This window comes from Tinamus guttatus, unplaced genomic scaffold, assembly GCF_059628265.1.
Source record: "Tinamus guttatus ecotype Peru unplaced genomic scaffold, ASM5962826v1 Tinamus_guttatus_pri_ptg000203l, whole genome shotgun sequence".
In the NCBI taxonomy this organism is placed as follows: Eukaryota; Metazoa; Chordata; class Aves; order Tinamiformes; family Tinamidae; genus Tinamus; species Tinamus guttatus.
In genome coordinates, this window is record NW_028288737.1 from 1636345 (window position 1) to 1661638 (window position 25294).

Consider the following 25294-nt stretch of genomic DNA (forward strand, 5'->3'; position numbering starts at 1 on the left):
TTAAAAGAGCAGAGCACGTCTATCCTTCTCCAAACAGAACACAGCTTTGAATAATTAGGTTTAGCTAGGCTACTGCCAGCAGGAATGTGGAGAAGCTCTTAAAAGTGTCTTTATTTTTTAAGATGCTGGTTTTACAGTAGGAAACACTCTGAAATATGAGGAAAAGTATATTCATGTAACTTTTACAGGTTTCTTATGGATTGCTTGTCTTGTAATGATTTATTTTAGGTATTGACGTCAATACTAATTTGATACGGGTCAATTCATGACTTTCAACACAAGTATTCTACTGAATCCTAAATAAAGATCAAGAGTAAGATTTTTCAGAAGTTATGAAGAACATGAAAGTCACAAAAGAGAAACAAAATATGCCTTTCATTGTATCAGACACTGAAAGACCATATTACTTACGGTGGGAATGCATATCTTGCTCAAGGGATTGCCATCCAGCAGGTATGATCCGTTGAAGGTCACATATTCATCATAATATTGAGGTGCCTGAGGAATAACACTGCACAGCATCTTACGCTTCTCTTCTATTTTTTTTCTTATGTGTAGGTATTCAAAATACGGATTTGCTCTCTCTGAACTGTATGGCTGAATCTCTTCAAGCTTTAGAGAATCCACAATAGCTGCCAAAGACTGCTGTGTTTTCTCTTTAGCTTGCAGTAAAGAAGGGTTCACTTGCACAGGCTGAGGCACACGAGATACTTTTCTTTTGCGTGGATGATGTACCTGAGCATCATCTTCCTCAGTTAATCTAATTCTTGCTTTCATAGATGCTGAAGATTCAGACTCTTTTTCTGATGTTATTGTGCAGCCAACAGGATTCTGCTTACCTTGGTTAGCAAGCAAGTTTGCTCTGTTTCTTGTGATTCTTTGAGGTACTTCCTGCTCTTCCACTTTCTGATCCTCGGCAATTTCTTCTCCTTCTAGTTTAACTATTTGGCTATATTTATGCACCTCTTCCTGCATAATCTGTTGTGAACTACTTTCCAAATTAGCTAAAGAGTACTGTGGTGGATCATCTGTCAACACATTTTCTCTATCTGCAGTGCAGGTTTTTTTATTAGCTGATTCGCTCATCATTTCCTTTGACATTCCTGAACTCATTTCACAAAGATCAGTGTCCACTTTATTACTAACAAGATGCAGTGAAACCAAGGTTTCTTGTTGGCACTTGTCATTTCTAGTATCTGTAGTATCCACTGTGTTACTATCGACTTCAAATTGAGCATTCCTGCAAACGAGTCTATTGAATGCATACACATTTGCACTTAGCTGTGAACTGGGATCACCCTCGGTAGCATCTTTTTCTATCAGTACTGTACGCAAATCATTCACCCTTTCGTAACTCTGTGAGCTATCCTTAGGAGAGGTCTCGGAATATACAGCAATGGGTGCATCAGCCTTCTTCATGTTTGAAGGGAAGAAAGCATTTTCTATCTCTCCGGTACTGCTAACATCTGTATCCAAGGTGGAAGTTGTCATCTGACCTAGACTTTGTTGTTGCACAAATAATGAATCTTGACTACTAGTGCCTGGTAGAGAAATGTGTTTAGATATATCTGAGAGTGGCTGGATAGGTAATAAACAAGGCGACTGAGAAGGCAAATATGATATAGATTCCTGAAAGCTGAAGCTTCCCTTGATTTCAGCATGCTGAGGCAAAAATTCAGGTAATCTTTGCTCTTTTAAAGTCCTGTTTTCAGAGTTATGCATTGCTACAACATTATTAGTATCTTCCTCTGACATAGCATAACCTGAGCTGTTAAACTCATTCAATGAGTTAAGTCTGTTGTCAAAAGGCACATCCCACAGTTTGGTCTGTTGAATCACTCCACTGTGACTACATGGCTCCAAATGCACGTTAAATTCTTCCGAAGGGCTCGTCTGAGCGGTGTTTCTAACAGTGCTTGTAGCCACTGTTCCGTGCTTGTTGCTGCTACCAGTTCCAGTTGGAGATGATGCAAAGTTTGACTGCAGAGCAGACACACTGTTGTGGAAGTCTCTCTCAAGCAGGTAGCTCTGGCTACATGGTAGCTCTGGCTTTGGAGAAGTGCAAGCGTAACTCTGAACTGATGGGAGAGCACTCTGATTATTTTCTTCAGCTATTCGAGCCTGTTTGCTATGCTCAGGGACAGCAGCAGGCATGCTGCATCTCCGCACCTCTACAACGGGTCTGCACTCATTTAAAACTAGTTTCACATCTTCAACAGATGCTGATCTAACGTAGGCTGGGGGAAGCCTGTTTGCGAAAGGCGGCCTAATACGATCCGTCAGCTCCGCGATGCTATCCGTCTCCCTTTCAAGAAGGGCTGGTGATTTGGCACTTGCCAAAAATGGTGACTGTGAAAAAGACATTTGGGAATCAGAACCCTCTAGCATAAAGTCTGAATCATACTCAATCACAGGCCTTGGAGTAGTTACCGTGGTATGGCAAGAATCCTCAGAGCTTGCGACTGAAACCATAGACACTGACCTGGAGCTCAGGCCTGTCTTTTCACTTTCAGATTTCGGAGATCTACTTAAATTATCTAAAACCAGTGATGCTTTTACATTTACAATTTTTGTATCCAATGATAGTGACCTGCTACTTGTAGCTTCCTTCTGCTGTTTTTCCTTCATACAAACATCGGACAACTCTGAGCTTTTTGAACGAACAAGCTCTTTGTTCTTTACTTCTGTTAATGAATGCTTTGCTTTTTCTTTCATCTTGTTAAGTTCTAAGCAACTGCGATTTCTTTGACGTTCCTTCTCTTTCTGTTTTATTTTTTCTTTATGTTTTCTATGCCACTGCTCAATTTCCAAATCTTTAAGACTTAGCATTCTTTCAAAACTAGTTTGCATTAAGTCATCATTGACTAATCTTTTTTCTTTAGGTCGAGCATCCTTCGGTACAGGAGATGGCTTAGGCTTAGGTTTCTCGTGTTCAAGTTTTAGTTTAAGCAAGCTAGTGTGCTGCAGTTTATCTTTATGCTTATCTCTTTCTTTGTATCGGTCTATGTCTTTATCTTTTTTATCTTTTTCTCTACCATCTGGAGTTTTCAACAAGTCATCCTTAGGTTTTTCTTTCAAAGATGACGGTTTGTCATGCACGGTTTTACTGCTTTCTGTAATACTGCATCTCCTTTCTTCTTGCACATGTTTTGAGTTTGCTACTGTTGAGACTTCTTTATCTTTGGATTTGTCTTTTTTTTCAGGTTCCTTTTCTCTGTCTTTAGTTCTATTTTTTTCAGATTTACTATATTCAGTTTCTTTTTCAGCCTGTTTGGCTTTTCTTTCAATACAGTGTTTTTCTTTGCTTTCAGCCAAATGTCTGTCTTTATCAACCTTTTCTTTGTCATGCTTTTTATCAAACTTGTCTTTATTTCTTTCTTTGTCATCAAGCTTTTTAAAAGTACCAGTGCTTTTTATTTTATCATTTTCCTTATGGGATCTTTCTGCTTGTTGGAAATTGGGTTTTTCCTTTACTTTCTCTGTACTTTCATTTAGTTCTGCTTTTTCTTTCTCTGACTTATATTCATGTTTTACCTTTTTCTCTTTTTCTGCATTTTGTCTTTCTACCTTTTCAGCATCTTTTTCTCTGACTGAGATTCGTTTTTCAGTCTTTTCTTTATTTTCCTTTAAATATTTTTCATGTTTTTCAGTTTCTGTTTCTTTTTCTGTTGAATGCATGCTAGCTGCCTCTTCTTTAACACCAAAGCAAAACAATTCCATTTCTTTATCTGCAAGGATGATTTCTTTTTCTTCTTTTGTCTTTTCATCCTTGAGAAGCTTCTCTTTCTCCTTTTTGGTTTTTTCTCTCTCCTCCTTAATATTTCTCTCTTTCTGGAATTGCTTACCTAACTTATCTTCTTTTATCGCGGCTTTTTCAATTTTCGATTTTCTCTCTGAAGAAAGAGATTCATGTTCTATACTTAACAATGTATCTTCGGTTTCATCACTTTTGAAAAAGTTCTCTTTCCAAAATTCTCTGTCAAACTCGATACTTCTTTGGACATCTTTTGCATTATCTTTATGTTTATGTTTTTCCTTTTCCAAATCATGTTCCTTTTTATGCTTATCCTTATCTCTTTCTTTGTGTTTTAATTTATGCTTTTTGAGTGTTTTACCTTCCTTGTCTGTCTTTTTCAGAGTATACTCAGAATTCTCAAATGTTGGGCTATTATCTTCCTCTCTAATTCTAGGACTTGATTTTTCACCAAATTCCAAGTGAGAATCTTTCTGATGATGCTTGCTTTTTTCCTTGTGCTTGCAAGATTTGCCACTAGAACTTTCCAACAGATATTCAGAATCAGCGTTGTGATCATACCGAGCCAATTCAGACTGCAGTGTTATTTCTGAGCCTCCGGGTGATGAGCAAGTTTTAGTGTTTTCTTGCTTTAGTGGTGTTGACTGCTTTTCACTTATTCCACAAGGATGTTTAGGAGATTTGCCAGCAGTGATATGAAATAGATGTATAGAAGAATCTTCTTTTGAGCTGAAAGATTTCTTAAAACTTTCTTCTTCTCTACTTTTATCTAAGGAATCTAACCCTGAAGTAGTTATGTTTGTGACTCTAGCATTTTCTTTTTCTTGCTTTAATTCTTGATTCTCTTTGTTTTTGCTCTGATTTTTTAGTTTCCTTTTAACTTTGCCTTTTTGCTTGTGTTCATTTGTGCCTACATATTCTTTCTTCACTCTTACATCAGAATGTGATGTCTCTGAAATAGAACAGGAGGAGACAATCTTCTTGTCTTGAAGTACATCTTCATCTGAACTTTCAGAACTTGAATACAAAACTCTAGACGATTTCTGCTTTTTATTTTTAAGTGATTTTGAAAACACAACCTTTTCTTGTTTCCCAAATAAACTGTTCTTTTCCGTTTCAGTCTCATCCTCTTTCCTTACGTCTTTTCTAAGAATATGTCTGTTGTCAATCATTTTTTTCACTTCATCATCATCATCATCTTTAAACTCATACTCATCAACAGCAGCTGGAGGTGGTGCCTTATTAGGGACTACTTGTTTGCTGTCATTGGCTGCAGGGTCCTTTTCTGCTTCTGAATCAACATTGCCTTCCACACTGGAAGGATTTACAGATGCAGGCTCTTCAGAATCTAGATGGAGAAAAACAAATAGTAGTTGAATGCTGATGGCCCTTCTTCATGCTTCAAGCACAAAATGGCAACTTTATATAAAAGTTTCCAAGTAAAATATCACAAGGAACACGGTCTATTCAACAAAAGATGATTTCTGTTGCAGCTCTTGTCACATAGCAGTTAACGTTTAAAAACCTGCCCCCAGAAGACTTCATAACGTAGTTACTACCAATGCTATACTCAAAAATCTTTTTTGATTTACACTCTTAGATCTATTAACCTTTTTGTATGTAGTCAGATTAACTTTGATAAGATTTTAAATTTTTCAAAATATTTAAAAAGATGAAAGAATAAGAGAGTGACAGGACCACAAAATTCATAATAATGAATGTTATATTAGGCTTGTAGTTCAAAAAAGGAGTTTCGGTAACCTTTTATAAAGGTAGTAAGCTTGCTTTAATCTTCATTAGTATTCATAAGTCTACCACAGATACCAAAGGACCAGGAAACAAACCATCAGTTACGCTGCTATAATGTAGCTGGTGAGGAAAAAATTCTCAAAACACACAATACAACTTCTTCTTAGAATTAAGGCTTTTAAGCCAAATCAAAAGCCTTGGTCAAAAAACCAAGGGCTCCTCGTATTGTACAGCTGAGTCAGATATATAAGCATATTAAATTATCATTCACATCCCAATGCAAGAAAAGCAACCTACTTTACTAAAATTCACCTACTGAGCATAATTCCTGCCTAACCTGACTCTTTCTCAACGACACTGTCCTGTGATGACTCCTTCCTCTAGGAGTTCTCCAAGTCGTATGATCTCTATCAACTAAGCTGTTTTCCTGCATTTTAGTCGAAGTATTCCACCTTGTTGCAGCGGCAGGTGAGCTTTTTTTCCTCACAAAAAGACAAAGACCTGCTGGTGTAAAGGAATTCCTCTTTGAGGGCAGACTAAGGCTGACTCTGCTGTAATTCTGTGGAACTGTTCTCTGTTCTGTGACTGTATGGTGTACTGGATATCTTGACACACAAGTTCAGAACATAACTCAGACACGTAAACCTGTCAACTGTTCCTAAAATTAAATTTTACACAACATGTGGAGTGTTACCACCACCTGAACATAAGGAAATGTAGAATATGAAAGTAACATGTTTTCCTCTCTCCTGCTAAGATCCTAAGCCAAGCGTCTCCAGGTCAATCTATCAGGCCACTTTTAAAAGGAAACACAATATTCTAACGTTCAGCACCCGGAGTTCCTGAAGATACCATCAAGGAGGAATGAGACGTTCCTGCCTACTACGTGAGCAATTATTCATGGTCAAAAGTCTTTGCTTCTGTGGTGCTACCTGCTCCCAAGACAGCAGGAATACAGTAGGGGCCAAGGATTACTGCCTCCCCATAAGCAAGATACTAACTCCTCACCTTTACAAATCATGATTCCCCCACAAGCGGGAACTTTGGCTTACAAAAAGTATAGCTAACATTCATGTACAGCATCAGCTCCTGATTTATCTACTGAGGATATGAAATAAGCGACTTTGGGGCTAATGTTCACAAAGATACCTCTCATCAAGCACTTTACAATCTAATAAATATGATTATCTTCCCCCTATTTTTCTCTAATGAATCACACCACTCTGAGGTAGGGCTGATTTGAGGAGGGGAGGAGGAGCTAATGAGCAGAGGGAGAGAGGAAAAAAAAATTCAGGTAAGTCAATTTAATTAAGCATCTGGAATACAAAAAACAGAAACCTCAGCAGTATCAGTTACTACCTGCAGCAACTCTTATTAGCTAATGTTACACAGAAAATTAAAAACACCTAAATTCATCTAAAATGATACCCTTGTGTAAATATGCAACGAAAGGGTCGCTTTTACCTGAGCAACTGTCCTCATCATCAGAAATAGGCACCTCCCTTTTCAACAGCATTTCCAGCTCTTCCGTTTCAGCTACGTCAACCGGTCTCTCCCCATGCTTGTTGGCTTGAAATGGATTTCCTCCGTGTCGAAGAAGCAACTTCACAATCTGCAGTATTAAATAAGCAGACTTTCAGTTTTTCTATAACATGTTACTTAACTAACATAAAATGAAATGGATGATGCAATGATGTGATATGCAATCCCTAACTCAACTATGAAGTTGAGTTAATTTAGTACGAATGCAGAGACTTGGCAGGTTGTGATAGAGCAGCAAGAAACTTCATGTTTTTTCTAATACATACCCATGCCCATCCTGGTGACATTACATATATTGAGACTGAACAAGCAGTTCAGTTCCTGTCTTCCAAATCTCTATTATTTGATTCAAGGTCCCAGGTTCAAAGACACATTTTTGTTAGGATACCCATAAAAACCAGGTAACAGTTTAAACTCCACCCCGCCCCACAATCAGGTTATTGTTAATTCTTTCTAGTCTTTAACGTCCTATCAAACAGTCTTGTGTGACTAAAGAATAGCTCCTACTTTTCGTTTTATAAACATATCAGAGTCAGTAATTAAATAAATAGGGAGAGTGAAGTCTTTTTGTTACTGGTTTATAAAAAACAACAGTAGATTAATTAATTAATGTAAAACATTGGCAGTGATTCGTTTATCTTTTCCTCTAAGTGATTGATTTTTTTGAAAAATAGTAAGAATATATTTACCTAATTTCTGAGTTCATTAAAGAATAAAATGAAAACAAAGTTAGAGTATGTTTTAGCTATGTGTATATAATGCAACCATGTATGCATACACACATACACTGATTAGAGGCATTTTTCTCTTGAGAAACCTATATGGTAGAAGTCTTGGGAAAACATTTCGTTCTGAAGACTGAGCATTTCAAGCTCCTTGCTTCTCCCCCAGCAGTCCCACAACACACTCACATTCCTGTGCCCACTGCTGGCAGAATCATGGAGCGGGGTATCGTCATCCAGGCCCTGAGTGTTCACGTCTGCTCCTGCTGCTATCAGGATTTTAGCAACATCGTAGTAGCCAACGTTACAAGCTTCATGCAGAGGGGTCCAACCTACAGAACAGTGGAAAGGGCAAGTTGGGAAGTCAAAGATCAGAGCATTTTGTTGTCCTTATAGTACTCTAATTCTAGTGCCTTGAAACATTTCTAAATACATTCATACACCATAATTCACAAAAAGTGTAGCAGCATCTGTCCAATGATCAACACGTGTCACCAACTGCAAGCCTCATGCCAATGAATTCCAAATTTCCGTGTGATTAAATTGAATGCAGAAGACACTAATCAAATAAGAGAGAAATCTGGCCAAAAATCCCCAGGCTAAATATGTTAGAAATTCTTTAAACGCATTATTAGGCACATATGAACTATCGCTCTTTCCAGCAGTATGGTTTCCAAACTGCTGCTAGATAAATCTGACAAATTATTACAACCAGCGCTTCTTCAGAATCACTGAACGTGCACCAGGAATCACCATTTAGCAACAATTACTCTAGGTAACAGGCTACTAACAAATGCTACCAGAAAACTGACTTCTAGCATATTACTCATATTAGTTGTTTCCACATTGAAACCTTAAACCCAGTGCTCCTCATTCCTTTTAAGCAGAGCCTCAGCCAGGCAAAAAGACCAGAGACCATATTGCAAACCTTAATAAACTCCTCTCCTCCCTTGATGCTTTCCACTTTATGGATGCCCTCAACTTCCAGCCTGCTGTTGCCTTTTCAAATCCCAGTTCTGGGAACATACTCAGCTTTTGTTTTAATCAGTGCAAGTCTGGAAGAGTTTATTCACTTGGACTCTCTTGACACTAGAGGGCTTGCACCTCAGTTTAGGAACCCAGGATTCACGGAATACCTCAGTAAAATTAGTCCCCTCTCATCTCTCGCTCAACTTCTGACCTCCCACACACTTAATAAAAAGGGAGGTTCTAACCTACTCTGCAGCTGAATACTCCTTCCTGATCCCTCAATGCTAAATTTCCTCTCCAGTCACCACTTGGGTCACTCACTCTCAGCACTTTTTGACTCATTTGTTCTTCTCTCTTCTTGACACTCTCCCTTTTCCCACTCCCCATCGATGATGACCCTCTACTGCTCTCTGCACTTTGATCCCCATTTTCTTCCCTTCATCAGTGCTATGCTCCATTAATTCCCTCTCTAATTCATTCTTCTCCATATTTTACTGCTTTGTTTTTTCAAACTGTCACAATGTCCAGCCTGCCAACTCCAGGCCTGGCTTGCTCTCAGCAAGTTTCCTTTGCTCCCGTTCTCACGCAGCAGTATGTTCACAGAAGATCTTCCTGGCAGATATCCCATGAGCAGGGTTATTTCCTCCATTACTAATTCATTTTCTCCTTCTTCAGTTCTGCCAAATTCTTAGCTAAAAAACTTCACATTCTCTAACTTCCTTCAATCCTAAATCCTTATTTGTCTCCATCCATGAGTCACTCCCCAAATTCTCCCCTCTTCTTGACTTCCTCCTCTGCACAGAATTTTGAAGCTCAGCCCCCTCTGCTTCTCACTTTGGATCACCCATGGAAAAGCATTTCAGCTGACCCCAAACACCTCCTCCAGAGTTCTTAATGAAGTCTCTTGACTTGCTCCTAATCAGTTCTCAAAGAAATCAACTCTCAAACATCCTCCTCTTCCTTCACCCTACTTTCAGTATTCATTAAAAATCTCTTCTTGAAGTGTTTTTATTCGCCACAAGAGTTTTTTTGGTCTCACTCCTGAATCTTTTCCTCATTCTCCAAAACTGCTCTTTCAACAAAGTCTTTTCATCTCTTCTCTGAACCTCGCTGAAGATTCCACTGGATTCTACCTCTGCTTCCTTTCTCTTCTGCTACAAATGACTCCTGGGCAGCCCATCTTAAAATACAAATTCAGTTACTCCCTCTCTTCTACAACATCATTCATCTGTTTCTCACCTAAATCATGCTTTAGTCCATCTCACTGGTGGCTTCTCTTGATGTGAAGCATGAGCTGACAACTAATCATACCACACAGGGGTTATTTTCCTTCACTGGTGTCTAACTCATCTCACAATTCCCTTTGAGAATGTAATTCTCCTCATAACCATTCTCACCCATAACCTACAAGTCACTCAGACCAGTAACGTGAACATCTTCAACAGTCTTCTCTCCCAAGTCTAAATCTCTCAACAGCATCACACACACTCAAAATCCCCACCCATGCTTTCAATATGTTCTTCCTTCAAATAAATAAATAACACACAAAAACTTAAAAGTGGTTAGGCTGCTGCCACTGACAGTTATAGTAACTGGTACTTCCAACTATACTAACTGATCTTAATATTCTCCATTTTCCCTTGGGATGTCAGAGGCTTCCCACAAAATTTATTATGCTTTCTTCAGCATTACGCTCTCTATAGAAATTGTTAATGTGTTCCTTATTCCCTTGGCATACCAGCAGCTTCCCACAAATTCTGTTACGTTTTATTCCTCATTACCCTTTCTGCAGAAAGCAGTCTCAATCACACCTACAAATCTGCTCTTCTGTGACCCTTCCTCCCACGGTTTCCTAATCTCTCCTTATAGCCCCTTCCTCTCATGATTCACTTCTACTGTGAATGCACGCAAGGCAGTGGGTAATGGGCAGCGCTGAGAGGAAGATGATCAGGGGCAGTTCCTTGCACTGTTTACAGAATGTGTGCTTGAGTTTTTTTGAGTTTCCCTTTCATTTAAGAAAAAATACAATTACAGAATCATATCTTGTACAGACATCTCTCAGACCCACCACAACCTCCTCAGCTTACCCAACCATATATGTTCCTTTCTTTCACTCTGTTCCATCCCTCTTCATTTCCAGCCCCTCTTCTTTGACTTAAATCTCTACTTAATACCCTCGCTACTTCTTATACCCTTTGGTATTGGCTGAGAAAAGAACCAGCAAGGACATTGGTTTAATCTGGCACTTTGCAAACCAACTACTGAAGTCAAAACTGGCAGTTCTGTTTTCTGTGAAGGTTACTTTGGGTTCCTCAAATTTATTTGTTTTTCTTGTCTCCCCTCTCTCATAAGTCATGTAGAAAGTTATCTATTGCAAGACTGTTAAAAGCAAAGCAGGTAGAAATTTCACATCAGGTCTTAAAAGGAATGTCTTACTGATAAAGTAATAAGCACTACAGGCTTATTTAAGATGCTTATTTCAGTATCTTTAAAAGATACTGAAAAAAGGTACAGAATACTGAATATAGTAAGATAGTACAGATACTAAATACAGGATACAAAGACTATGGTACAGGATGCTCCTTAAATTAATCATTTTTGATCAGAGATGTAATCATAGCAATATCAGCATAGACAAACTGGCATTAATCTAGATGGCAAGTGCAAACTATACCACACTTGTCTCTCTTTTTGCACATTTGTTGTCCCCATGAAATGATACACACTAGAGTGCCACCAGCTTCACTGCCATTACTAAACTTTGTAACTCCTATATAATCTAGAAACACATTTTCAGTTACAGACTTTGTCTAGTATAATTCATAAAGTCACCAGGCATACACATTTATTTATGTGCATGAACAGCCTGCAATCATCCTGGCCACAACTGGAACCTCCAGATATTAACATATTATACTAACAATATACTGTGTGCTATATTGTCCAAGAACCATCCCTGCCATTAGAATTAAAAAATGCCATTTGAAAAAGTCCTAGTTGATATTAAGGTATACTTTTTCATTTGTATGCTGAATAAATTGAAATTAAACTTCTGATAGCAAATTCAATATTCATTCTGATTTTGAATAATGAAGAGAACATGTATCAACTTACCTGCAAAATCCTTTACATTCACATTTGCACCTAAGCTGATGAGCTCCTTAACCTGTTTAACATCCCCTCGGATGGCTGCCATGTGTAGAGGAGTCTCCCCTCGCTCATTTCTCTTGTTAACTTTGTCTTTCTGTCTGGAAGAAGAGCTGGTAGTTTTCTTCTGTGCTGGTGTTGTTTGCAAGGTTAGGTTGGAATCTACAAATAAGCACCAAAACAGTCACTGTAAGTTATTTAACACTACTTTTACTTTATCTTGTTTAAACTCTTAAAGATAATAAAAAGCAGCAAAAATATGCTTAAATAACTAACTAACTTCGCATGTATTTGCAGTGTAAAAGAGGGTATTTACAAAGTCTCACTATTTTTCAAACAGATTTCAAGGACAGATAAATCCTATCCAAGGGACAAGGTTCACACACTCTTTTGAAACAACATAAGGCTTCATCACGCAGATCAGTGTCTTTCCCCTCTTGCCCCCAGCATAGTTCCACCTAGGTTTTTTGACGGATGGCAGTTTAAGGATTAATTACTGTCTGTGTATTTTTATTCCCTGCACCTTCTCAGCTGTGTCAACACAACTGTTTTGGGGGGCTTGGACAGTAAGTAGCATCAATAAAGTGATCCAGGTTAAAAAATAACCTATAGAGGAGGAAGCAGCAGTCAGGATAGGAACCTTTTAAATCACAGAGAGGTCGTGTCAAAACCTGTATCGTGATCTTCCTGCATGGAGTTGTTTTGACAGGTGCTAAGAGACAGACCAGCAGTACGTAGTGCACCTACAGACGTACACGTTTCCAGCAGAACTTTCAACAGCACCTGAGCAGATCAACCACCCACTCCCCAAAACTGCTAACTTCTAAGCTGGCAGTTGCTAAGTTATGCATTCAGGAGTGCCTCATTGCAGACACTTACAAAATGCCCCTGAAAATCTGGTCCCAACTCTGTTCTCATTATCAGTAACTTGATAAAATGCACTTTGTCAAAAATAAGAAAAGCTGCCACAAAGCCAGATTAAAATAAAGGGAAATACTGTATTACAACAGTCTGTATCACATTGTCTTGTAGTCTTTGGTTACAGGGAGTTAAAATGATATTCTGCAATTCAAAGTTATTAATGTATTTGCTTATGTAATTGCTTACTGCTATTAATGTATTTGGTTATTATATGACTATGATAAAGATCTATGAATATAAACACACATTGATAATAGAGTTATATCTAAAATATTTCCCTCCAAATGTTATTCCAGTGAGGAATGCCTACTAGTTGAATGTAAGGCCTCACCAAAGAGGTCCAGTTCAACTACAGCTTAAAGAGAAGTATGTAGTACTTCAGAATCTGAGGGGTTTGATGGAGAGAGCCTGGAAGCCCCAAATTCTTCTGCAGCTTTTGTAACACCCAATAGGAAGCTAGACCACACTGGTTCCAGTTTGCATCTTTACAATTCTTAGGGTTTAGCCTCTCAAACTGAGAGGGTGCCTATGGGCCCAAAACTCTAAGATTTTCATATATATGTTGGGCTTCCACAGCATGAGACTTAAATTTATCCTTTTTTTTTTTTCAGAATATTCAAAAGTCTGAGGAATCTTCTAAAGATACCGCCTGAAGGACAGTCCAAAATTAACTAACAGAAAGAACACTCCTTAGGAAACATTGCTACTTACTTTTAATGCAGATTTTGTAAGAACATCTTTGGGACATATACATACTTGGACAGTATTTAAACTCCATGAAAACAGATAGAATTTCATTTTTTTTTCTATAAGCATGTAAATGGAGTGTTTGAGAGGTAAAATAATCAAGTAGATTTTCAGGTTTTACACCTAGCATAACTCAAAAACTTTTGCACACAATGAATACAGAAGGTCAAGAATTTTCCATCACAGCAGTTTCCAAGGCAAAATAGTGTTTTACAATGACTATTTGTCAGACAAAATATTTCATTATTTAAAAGTTTTTCATTAAAAATGAAGGATTGTTGAAAAATTGTAGGTCTCAAACTAATCTTACAAAGAAGGAATTAAACAGACAGAAGAAAGAAAACTCAACTTTGTGAGAGTATCACCTGGGCTGTTGTCTCTTGCTGTCATCTGCATGAGAAGTGCCATCTGTTTGCGCTCTGACAGAGGATAACCAAAAAGAATGCTGACTGGTGTTGATTTCTTATTTCCTGCATCCTTCTTCATTTTCTTTTTTTCCGGAACTTCTTTTTCTGGAAATATTAACGTATAGCACTCTGAAACTGTTCTTTGATTAACACATTTTTCTAGAAATAAAACTTTCATTTTTAAAGCACATGAACTGGTGAGTGGAGGGCGGGGGGAAGAGGATAAAAACAGAAACTGCACCCACAATTTGTTACATTTGCATTACTTTTTGTTAGCCATTCTAATCATATCAGGATAATTAAGTACTAAGTGCTTGACGCATTAAGGAAGATTACTTTAAAACTCTAGAAGATGAAAAGCCTCTTGTTGCAGCAGTAAGATCTAGCATTTGCCACGATTTGCAAGCTAAATACCTAAAAAATTCTTTAAGATCAACTAGTCAAATTCCTGTCTCAAATACAGATCTGAGAATGTGTTACACCCCGCGCTTCTCTCAGGACACACTGTTAGTTTATTTTTTTAAACACTTCTTAATAGTGATGGCAGATAATGGCTTAAAACATTGCTTCTCTCAAACTTATCCCATTCTTCAAAATTCGTATCTGCCAGAAACACACAGCTATTTTATATAAGTAACTTGTTTCCTTTTATCAGCATTTTCTGAAGTTGTTTAATATTTAAACAACATTTAAAGGTCTTGATCCTGGGAGCTATGGTTAATAACTGATCATTTTCAGAGCTGTTCAATACCCACAAATTCTCACAGAACTCAAGAACACTCAAGGTGTTCTCAAAGAATTTTTTTTATATTCCGGGTAACAATTTTGAAACTTGAGTTTTACTTTACTTATTTTGAAAACTCTGTTCTACACCTTCCATCCTTTTTGAATTCTCCTCCTTGGTTTTTCTACAGATGGCTCCTAAATCAAGCATAAACATTAACCTCAAAGCATGACAAAACAACTGATTTGTGATGAGGTAACTTTGACTAAGTTGCTTTTAACTGCAATAGTATTTAATGAGCTTATTGGCAAACAAATACAAACTTTCATACATTACAATTACCTCAAAAGACCTCCCTCCTTGGTATATAATTTTTAACCACATATTTCTGGCAATGTATTAGTGCATACATAAATTTGTGCATAGAGAAGACTGTTCACTTTGTGTAATTATCCAAGCAACTGATATTTTTTTCTGTCTTAAATAATTCTTGTCAACTTCAGTATTTTACATTCTGTAAATATTTCATATTACTTGCATGTTACGCCTAGGTTATCTATATTTTTCCCCAGAGCCCCAGGATTTCTGCTTGAATATAAATGCACTGCATAGCAGAGGTGACTCACAGGACATCAGGAACATACTTGATGATTTGGCCTTAAAATTTTAGAACAGTTAAATTTGTAACCAGAAAGGTCAAGGTCAAGAAGGAATAGGCTGAGCAGCATTTTAATAGTATCAATCAACTGGAATAACATCTTAAAATCCTTTAGCAAATAACTCCTTTGGCTTTGCTTCCAGAAAGGCCCAGCTTAAGTAATGCATACAGTAGACACATAGAACAGGTTTTTATATCAGGGATATATTTTTAAAATGTCATCAAAATTCTGTCATTTGCCAAAGCACAACATTTTTTAAAAAGAAATGTCCACTGAGGCAAAGTTCACTCCCCTTCTGCAGAGGGCCAAAAAGCAGTAAGAATTACGAGTTACAAGCTTAAGGCCCTCTTAAGTTAGGTTCCTAACCATATACTGCACTGTTCTGCTCAGCTCTGAACTACCCCTTTATCACCTTCTGATTTGCTCCATTTCTGCCCCGGTGCCTCTCTGTCCCTCTCCTTGTTTTCTTCCTCTCCTGGCTCTTTTCCTGCGGGCCTGGTGCTCCCTGCAGCCCCTCTCGCAGGCCTGGCTGTGGACCAGGCTCCGGCAGCGCCGAGCACAGGGGACCCGAGGAGCTCCAATCCCCCACGGCCCGTTCACGTGTGCCTTGGCAGGCTCAACAGTTATAGCAAGACTACTTTACAAATAGAAGACTATGTACGTAGCAAAAAATATGAATTTACCCGTTGTGCTTAGAAAGGAAACAAGGAGATGCCTTTTACATATGTAATTGTTGAGATTTCTCATAACTTCCTGCATCTCACATTTGCGAGCACCTAAAAATGCATTGAGTCTCCAACTCAACACTAGTGCCCTATGGGGAGAATATCCAATAGAAAGATCCAAAGAAAACTTGAAGTGAAACTATACTTTCAACTTCCACCTTTGGAAAGTATTTTAGAATCTTCAGAACGCTATCTGCTTTCAGAAATTCTAGCTAGCTGAATACAAAGAGGGGGAGTCACAGGGCTCCAGCTGGCACACGCAGGAATGCATTTACCTGGATATGTCCTGAAACGAGCTATTAAATTCCCCCCACAGTTGTCACGTGTATGCCTTCAATCTGAATTATATTGTATAAATATATATATATAAATAAATCCATAGAAAAATGATAAAGGGACAGGAACATCCATTATACTAAATGGGGAATAAACTGTAGGATTTGATTTCACTGTTCTAAAAATATCATTGCATAGTACACAATACAATACACGTCATATAGCAAGAGTAAAGAATAGCTAGTCACAGTTGTGCGCTTGATGCTTACATGATCTGAACTGTAACAGCTTCCCTAATTGAGAAACAGTGTATTTTTTTAAAAAATAAGTTTATGTAGAAAATCACTTATAAAATTGACAATGTCACTTTAAAAATCTTTTTTTTCTTTTTCCTCTCATTTTCGATACTTTCTGTTTTCCAAGTTTATGGACAACACAAGTACCTTCCTCCTCACTTTCTGGTCACTTTTGGGTATTCTTCAACAGTTAAAAACATAACATCGGGAAGTTTCCTATTTGTTATAAAACCCCCAAATCTCTTCGATTCCCTTTGTTTCATCACCGTTATAGAAAAACCTTCAAAATGTGCAGTCAAATCCAAATGGACAACATTCCTTGTAACGTTTTTCCTTTTGCAATGTGTGCTTTCCATCTAAAACTAAGAACGCACTATCATCAATAGTCAAGGTAAATGAAATAGCACTGCAGGTGCATGAGCACTTTTCTTGTTGGAAGAGCTCCGTGGAATTCACTGACAGTGCTTAAATGTGCCAGGCAAAACACCAGCAATTGTTTTTGCAGAACTCATGCACGACAGATTATGTCCCAAGGCAACCCATGTTGTCTTTGGTTTCTTTTGATTTGAACACGATAAATTAACTTCACAAATAATTTCTAGAAAAGTTTATGAAAAATCTTTAGGATTCCTCATGAAAATAAGCTGGTAAACAATGAGCAACATGAATTTCTCAGGACAAACCACGGCAAATTAAGCCGATGTTCCTTTTGGTCAAATAACTACCTTGTAGACAAAGGAAACGTAACAAAAAGAACAAATTCAAACTTTAGGGATATATAATACTCTAGTCTTCTGTAAAATTTCCACAATAGTGAGAGTTATAAAGAATAATCAGATTAAAAAAGGAGTCCATATGAAGCTGGTTAGAAGAAAATTAATAATTACAAGGAATTTATAAGATCGAGTGATATACAACAGAAGACCAGTATCCTTATTAGCAATAAACATTATAAGACAAGTCAAGCTGGTGATCAGACCTACAGATGATGATGCTAAGAGAGCTACAGTTACTATTAAAGTGATGAGGAGATCTCTGTGATCCTGATAATCTGATTTAAGTTATTTTAAAGAGAAGCTCATTATGATTGATCATTTCTTCCTAAACTCAGTTAGAGAATGATGCAAATGTGATGAAGGGAACAACAACATGCTGCATACTATGAAGGAAAACATAATATTTTTGTGATGCTTAATTAATCAAGTTTTTGATGGGTAATAATTTTACAAAGCCAAAATATACACACACATCCCGCCCATTTTCCTGTCTCTAGCCCAAAATCCAAATCCAGCAAGCGGTTACAGTTTTTTAAAGAGACACTTTAAAGCCCCACTAGCCTCAAAAGAGGACTGAAGGGCATATATATAAATGTGCAAATGTGTAACTCTAGTAAGCGTATACACTGTTACTACGATGTACACATGGAGCACCAAGAGGAGTTATTCTGCTTTTCTGGATGACACTTAAGTGTCAAAAGAAATAAGTCTGTGCCATGTTTGGACAATTTTAAACAGCAATTGAAGAGACCAGAAAACAAACCCAAGACTATTATAAACAGTCTGGAGAGCATCATTTGAAAGAAAGAGCAACAGAAATGAACATACCCAATATTGTTCCAAGATTTAAATGCAATTCTTGAGTTTTTCTGTGAATAGTCATCTATGTTATAAGAATATAAAAAATGTATACGCATTATCTTTAGAATGTAGAGATCTTTGCCATCTTCAGATAGGCTCAACTTTATTAATCACAAGCAAAGTTGTCTAGAAAGTGAAGCAATCAAAGAAATTTGTTCCTCACAAAAACAGCACTTGCTTCTTATTCTCACTCAGATAAGCACTTCAGGGGTTTATTTAAAAATAACCAAAAGCATTAACCATTTCATGAAACTTTTTTTAAGTATTCTAATCAGTGCTGGCCTTTAAATAAAATGGTATCTTTGGACTGGAAGACTTGAACATATAAAACATAACAGACCATACAAAAATAAACGTGTAGGAAACGTTTTGCCCTCTCCTGTCTATTCTACCAGGCTAAACCAAAGCCTGCCGGTAGAATCTTTCACAGAACTGATTTCAGTAAGCACAGCTGCACTGCACTTCCATCTGAGCGCAGAGCATGCACCTACATCACATCAGCTCTTGGGGGTGGCTCCGATAGAAGAAGTGGGAGGTACGTGGTGGCGGAGGCCTCAGCTAAGCAAGGCTCTCCAGGCCAGGCCAGGCCAGTGCACGCAGTGCGAGCAGCACACCAGTGACCCCTGCACAACAGGAGAAGCCAACAACACGATGCTGTTGCTTAGAGATAGGTACAGAGCGCTATTTGAGGGCTCTAGTTGTCTCACTGGCCTCTTCAGAAGGCCGACGCAGACGGCTCAGGTTGTATGTGCTGGCCCTGTGCAGCTTTCTCAGCTGTCTCGGGCATCTTCAGCAGCATTATACGATGTAATTCAGGCACCTGGGCTCCACCCTACCCAGTATGAAATTATTAATGTGGTAGCTTACAGGCTAAAGCTGAAAAGATTTCCATTCATTTATTGCAGTTTCTTAAGCAAAAACAATGATTTAAATCCAAAATTAAATAAACAGCAAGACTAGAGATTTTCCAGACTCTTATGAAACACTTCAAACAGTTTGACTCCAGTCTTGCCAAAATTGGTAAGATTTAAAATTAACTACATAATTGTACAGGAATAATCAAATTTTATAAGCAAATTCTAAATGAAGTTACATGAAGTTACAATTGGCTTGGCTGCCTGTGTTCATTACTGCTTCTGGAGAGGTTGAAACTGTTGATGAAAATCTGACAAGAGAGATTATATTTCAAGTTCACAGGAAAAAGCAGGAAAAACTACTATTTAATCAAAAGTATTTTCTTCAAAAATAAGAGATACTTAGTTTATGTTTGAAAATTCTGGAGGTAGTATTGAGACAACTCCAATGTGTCGACCTGTGCCTGCTGTGCCAATCCTAACCCATGTCAGTGCCAACCCCAATACCAGGATAATATTAATTATCGCGGGTTGAATCTAAGTGGCAAAGGACAGAATTGGCACTACAAGAACTTGATTTTAGTCCTAGTGATGCTGTGGCCTCTTGGCCTCTGAAAAACTTTTATTCCCGACTCCAGTTCCTCCTCTGTGAAACGCGCTGGTGGTTTCCCTGCCTCAGCAGTAACACATGCAGAATTCGCAACGTGTCTTTAATAAACTGGACAAAAGCTATGCGTAATTAAAAGCTATGCACTTTCTATTGTTACATTAAGTGTTTCCTGCCCCTACTCCAACTCTTCAGGTCATCTCCCCACTACAGTTTAAAACAAACAATTTGTAGTGTGTGCATTGTCTTTTTGCATATGTCTGTGTGCCTAAAATAATCCATTTTGTTTGTGGCAACTGTAATGAGATACTACAGCAAGAGAAATACCCCCCAAATTACATTACCTTATAAGACGTTGAGACAATGAATATTTGATGTTGATAGGGGTGGGAAGAAATGACAGAAGATTTTCAATACGGCAAACATTACGTAAGTGCTAAATATTACTTCTAGATATATTTATTTACATTAGGAAAAATAGTTATGGTCTAATACTAAGCAATAGATTTAAGAAAGCAAATGTTGGGAGCATACTTAGAATTCAATAGGAGAAACATGGTCTTTTCAGGATCAAGTGGTATAAGACTCTAAAATTTCATAATACCACTAAAAATGAGATTCGAAGCCCCCAATTTTTTATTATTATTATTTTGTAATGTGACTTTTTCAAATTTGTATTTAATATCATATCCTTGTCAGAGTAACAAAAGTAAGTATGTAACATCTAGTAAGCAAGACTTCTACAAGAAATCAATCCTGGACAAGAAGAAAACATCTACTGATGCTTATACTACTATCTTGCATTTAATTCTAAACGTGTTAACAGAATTGCCAGCTTACAAAAACAGTCAAACTTATAATGAGTCAAGATTGACTGTTGATATGAGAAATCATAGTACTGAGTAGTTTGCAGTATGGAGAAATTTGGGTAATATGCCTTCCAGAAGGCACAAATATGGCCTTCTTAGCAAGGGAACCATTGCTGGTCTATGGGATATATCTAATCATGTAAATTTAGAGATAACTACACTCTGAATTACATCCCAAGTACTCACTCCATCTTGATTCGAAAAGAGCCATGTTAAGAATGGTATCTTGAAGTTTTAAGCACGTGCTATTAGAATTGATTTTAAGTTAGGAAAAATTAACACCCTGTGCAGAAAAGGTATCCTGAAAATACAGTGAGAAATTAAATAAAATGAGGAGTACCCTCTCCACAACTAGGTTAACCATAGCTAGTTCCACTTTTTTATTATTTATTTATTTATTATTATTATGGAGGACAAAACACTTCCCCACCTTTTCCATACTCCCACCCCCTGCCAAAAAAGGCTACAAAAGGCAGAGAAGTGTGCCTCAAAGCAAGACACTTATACCCCTCTTTCAGTTTACTTCTTAAAGCAAATGAACCTCTAAAATTATTGAAACGAAAGACTTAGGGCTAAAATAGAAGCAAAAGAAAGAGGTTAAGGGTTGCCTGGAAAATGCAGATACTATGCTGGTATGCTAGCTCCTGGTAAAGCTGGATAGGATGCAAGTCTATCAGATTGAGATTCAACAGTTAGAAGCAAACAACTTTTATACTTAGTATCCTTTTTCATAGGAAAATAATCAATGTAGAAAACATCATAGACAATGAATAAAATCATGATGTGATTCACCAACAAATAATTAGTCAAGGAAATGAAAATGTTCTACCTGTGTCTGAATTGCGATCTTCAGTTCTGGATGGACTAATAGTAAAAGGAAGTTTACGTTTCATGGAAGACTTTTCTTTCATCTCCTTGCCCACATTACTCCTATCCACTTTTGGAGTTTTGTTGTAGGATGCAATCTTGTCCTTGCTCTAATATAAATAAAAAGTATACTAAGTAATTTTGGCATAAAGCAGAATAGTATCATAATGTACAGACTGAATATGTTGTGTGAGAGTTTACGTGCATGTTTCTGAATACATATATCATACAGTAATTTTTTGAACCGAAAAAAGACACTTTTTAAAATAACCTTACTAAAAACAATGTTTTTTTTTTTTAAAGAAAATCTCTGTGTTATTCATGCTACTCGGATACATCCCCATATTCACTGCTAAAGCCTTGATTAATAAGCAAAGGAACAACACCATCTGAACAAAATTTTATTAAGTCTGAGGATTCTTATTGACTTTTTTTTCCTCTAATCATTACATAAAAATCACATTAAAAGCCCAAACTGCAATTCAGGCTGTGAAAAGTAACCAAAAGTAAACAAAACAAAAAAAACCCTCCAAAACCCTCCCCATTACCTCCACCCTCCTCCCCAAACCTCTGCACAGAACTCCCTTTCCATTTTAACAAGAGGAGAAATAGTACAATGTATCACATTTGAAGCACAATTTACCAAGAATTTAGCAAATCTATAAAGAAACTTAATTTAACTGGTGTCGAATTCAGAAAAAAAATAAGCCCAAGTATTTGGAGCTTTCAGATACAGATGCTCAGTATTTTTGGCACATAAAGCACTAAAATAAGCAAAAGAAACAGCGTGGGCACGGACTTTATATTTGTTTGCTTTGATAATATTGGAGGTGCAAAAGATAGCAGGTGAGCAAAAACACTTCTTGAGAGAACCCTCTTCAAAAGACACCTTTCTTTGCCTACTGATCAAGATGCAGGGTAGACCACTAGCATTTTCTCTCCATTACTTTCTACAGAAACACATTACTCGGCTATGCCATTTGCTCCAACCCCACAACTTTAAATGACTCTTAAAAAATGATGAGCCACACTAACAGATTCATTTCCTAAACGTACAAGGGGAACACACACTTATTTTACAGTCGGAGTATACAACAAAAGGTTGCTCCCTAGTACTTTTGAAGCAAGAATTGAGTGAAAAAAATGTATTCTGGTTACAGGAAATTAGAAAATAACCCCAGCCAAAGGTATTATTCTCTAGAGTACCTTTTCTTTACATACAAAAAAACATACATGGGTAAGGTAAGAAGACTAATTCAATTATATCATCTGCCCTCTTAAACTACTGCTAAAAGGATGGACAGAAATGATTACAAGATGAACCCACAAAAACCCCACATCGTTCAGAAGACAAACATCCGCACCAGGGAAGTGACAAAGAAGGACTATACAGAAAGCTATTTTTAAGTGATCCAAGAAGCAGACTCAAAGAGTTGTTATCTTTTATACAGCAAACAAATAGTACCTGACTATACCAGTCAGAATAAGTATCAGAATAAACTCCCAAGAAGAGTGGATTTTCTACAAGTCAAAGTTTGAAAGGAAAGGTCTGGAAAACATTTGTCAGGAATCAACAGCAGCTTACTCTGCTCCGGGGCACCGGATGAACCGGATCTGCACTTCTCAGCATTTAATGCCTGCATCTCTGGTAAGATGCAGCAAGACAAATTCTCCATGTCAGCAAGATCATACGTATGCGCTTTGATGAGGCATGCACAATTTTTAATCTGTTCAACACAAACCTCCTCAGAAGGCTAACAGAACAGTGGACTGCATGATCTCTTAATACACCTTTCCACATGTATTTTCTGGTACTTCCATAACCAATGACAACACATGGAAAGAGATAATGGAATAGCACAGAAACTAGCAGATGTGCTAAGCTCAGAGTGAATGAGCCGTTGTCTTCTCCTGTCAAAGATAATTATACACCAAAGGGTGCATGGTGTGGCATAAAAATGGTTTGGGGTGTATGTGGACTCTTCTACAATGAGCCCAACCTTTTAGAAAGCCAGATTTGTTTCTCCACGGACTATATATCATGTATTTTCTGGCTTTGGGCCATTTATGCTTTAAAGGAGAAATTCAGATAAATTAAAACCTCATTACATATTCATCTTTATAAAAAAAATCATGCAGACATTGGCTGGTCTACCTGCTGTATGTGGGCTTATTATCTAGTATTTTATGGTCAGAAGATGAACAACTGAAAAATACACATACCCTACCAGCCATTAACGGGAATGTCAGTCCTAATGATTTTATTAAGTTCTCTGAACACTGGAGATTTTAGGCTTTTCATGTAGCTCCTTACTAGTTGTTAAAATAGTTTAAGGTTAACTTTCATGGATAAACATAGAAGTTTGAGTCTTATGACAGCAATAACTTCACCAAATTCTCAGTTCAACAGTTAAGAACACACAGTCAATATGAGCTAAGTATTTTCTCAGTGTTTGCCTTTTGTCTCAGTATATTAATCACTGGCACACTCTTACCACATATATTTAGTCCATTAGTTTCCATTAAGAAAACAAAATTAGGGAGTGGTGTCCTTTAACATTATTCTATTCTAAGATGTACTCTTTCTGTGTAAAAATTGTTGGTAAATAGGCCTCTGTTACCTACTTCATATCTATGAACATATCAGGCAACACCTGTAATTACACTTCCCATCTGTTCCTTTACAGCGACACAAATTAAGCTGCAAGAGCAGTTTGAAGAACTTTCTGCTTCAGTAACAAGCATGCCCTACTGCACACAGAAGCAAGCAAGAGAGGGCAAGCCTTAGTGCAGATGTGGCTTATCTCTACTACTCTGCAGAAAGAAGAAAAAGGCAAACTACATGAAAAAGCAACAGGTAGAAAACGCCTTTTGTATTGAAATGTTTTGGAACCATTTTAAGTGTCTGGAGGTTGAAGATCCACAGTTTCTGCCTACCACCATCAGACACAAGCTTCTCTGATGGCAGAAGGAATGCCCACACAGTGCTGAGGGACATCAATCTATTTTCTGGATTTATCAACATGCTTTAACAAAAACTTAGCTTTTATGTCCATATTTCCAATTCCTGTACTGGTGATTAATCTTCACAATATATGTGTTTTTGTTTTAACAACCAGCTAAGCAAACTCTTACCAGATCCAGTATGTCAATGAAATGATTTTGCATGATCATTAAGTGCTGAATGTAAAATTACTGCTCTCCAAATTAAATTGTAAAAGCCATTTTAGAATTCACAGAATCACCCAACGGTTGAGGTTGGAAGGGACCTCTAGAGATCACCTTGTCCAACCCTCCTGCTCCAGCAGGGACACCTAGAGCACGTGGCATAGGGTGGCATCCAGGTGAATTTGGAAGATCTCCAGAGAGGAGATTCCACAACTTCTCTTGGCAGCCTGTTCCAGTGCTCTGTCACCCTTATATCTTTTCCAGATAATAGAGGTGGAAATAAGTCTCATCTCCATACAGATCACTGAATTTGTATAGTTTTCTTTCAGCAGAACATCTCCAGCTCAGAAGATTATCCAGCTTTTGCAGAGACCTGCATGATAGGAGGGCAAATGACACATCAGATATAACTGTTTCTGATAATAGCAGAGCAAGAACAGCTTCTGAGCACCCAAGGCAGGAGGCTCCTGGCGAGGAAGGCATCAGGGCAGGCAGCAAACGGGGAATCACGCAGCACAAGGACTGCTGCTCCTTTGTGGGTGGCTGCACATCCAACAGCTACTCCATAAACTGCCACCATTTTTCAACTATGGTAGCATGCGACAGGGAAAGGGGGCGGGAAGGGCATTGGATGGAGGGTGGAAGAGAAAGAGA

The 25294-nt window shown here is 37.7% G+C and overlaps 1 protein-coding gene across 1 annotated transcript in view; it reads right to left on the reverse strand.

The window, feature by feature from the left end:
• ANKRD12 (ankyrin repeat domain 12) overlaps nt 1–25294 on the reverse strand; it is a 39074-nt gene that overhangs the window by 11386 nt on the left and 2394 nt on the right. The window contains exons 2-7 of the mRNA XM_010211751.2: nt 21435–21582; nt 13917–14063; nt 11851–12045; nt 7957–8099; nt 6968–7115; nt 412–5102 (exon numbers count right to left, since the gene is read on the reverse strand). Coding sequence (XP_010210053.2) covers nt 412–5102; nt 6968–7115; nt 7957–8099; nt 11851–12045; nt 13917–14063; nt 21435–21582 — 5472 coding nt within the window. The remainder of the gene's footprint in view (nt 1–411; nt 5103–6967; nt 7116–7956; nt 8100–11850; nt 12046–13916; nt 14064–21434; nt 21583–25294) is intronic.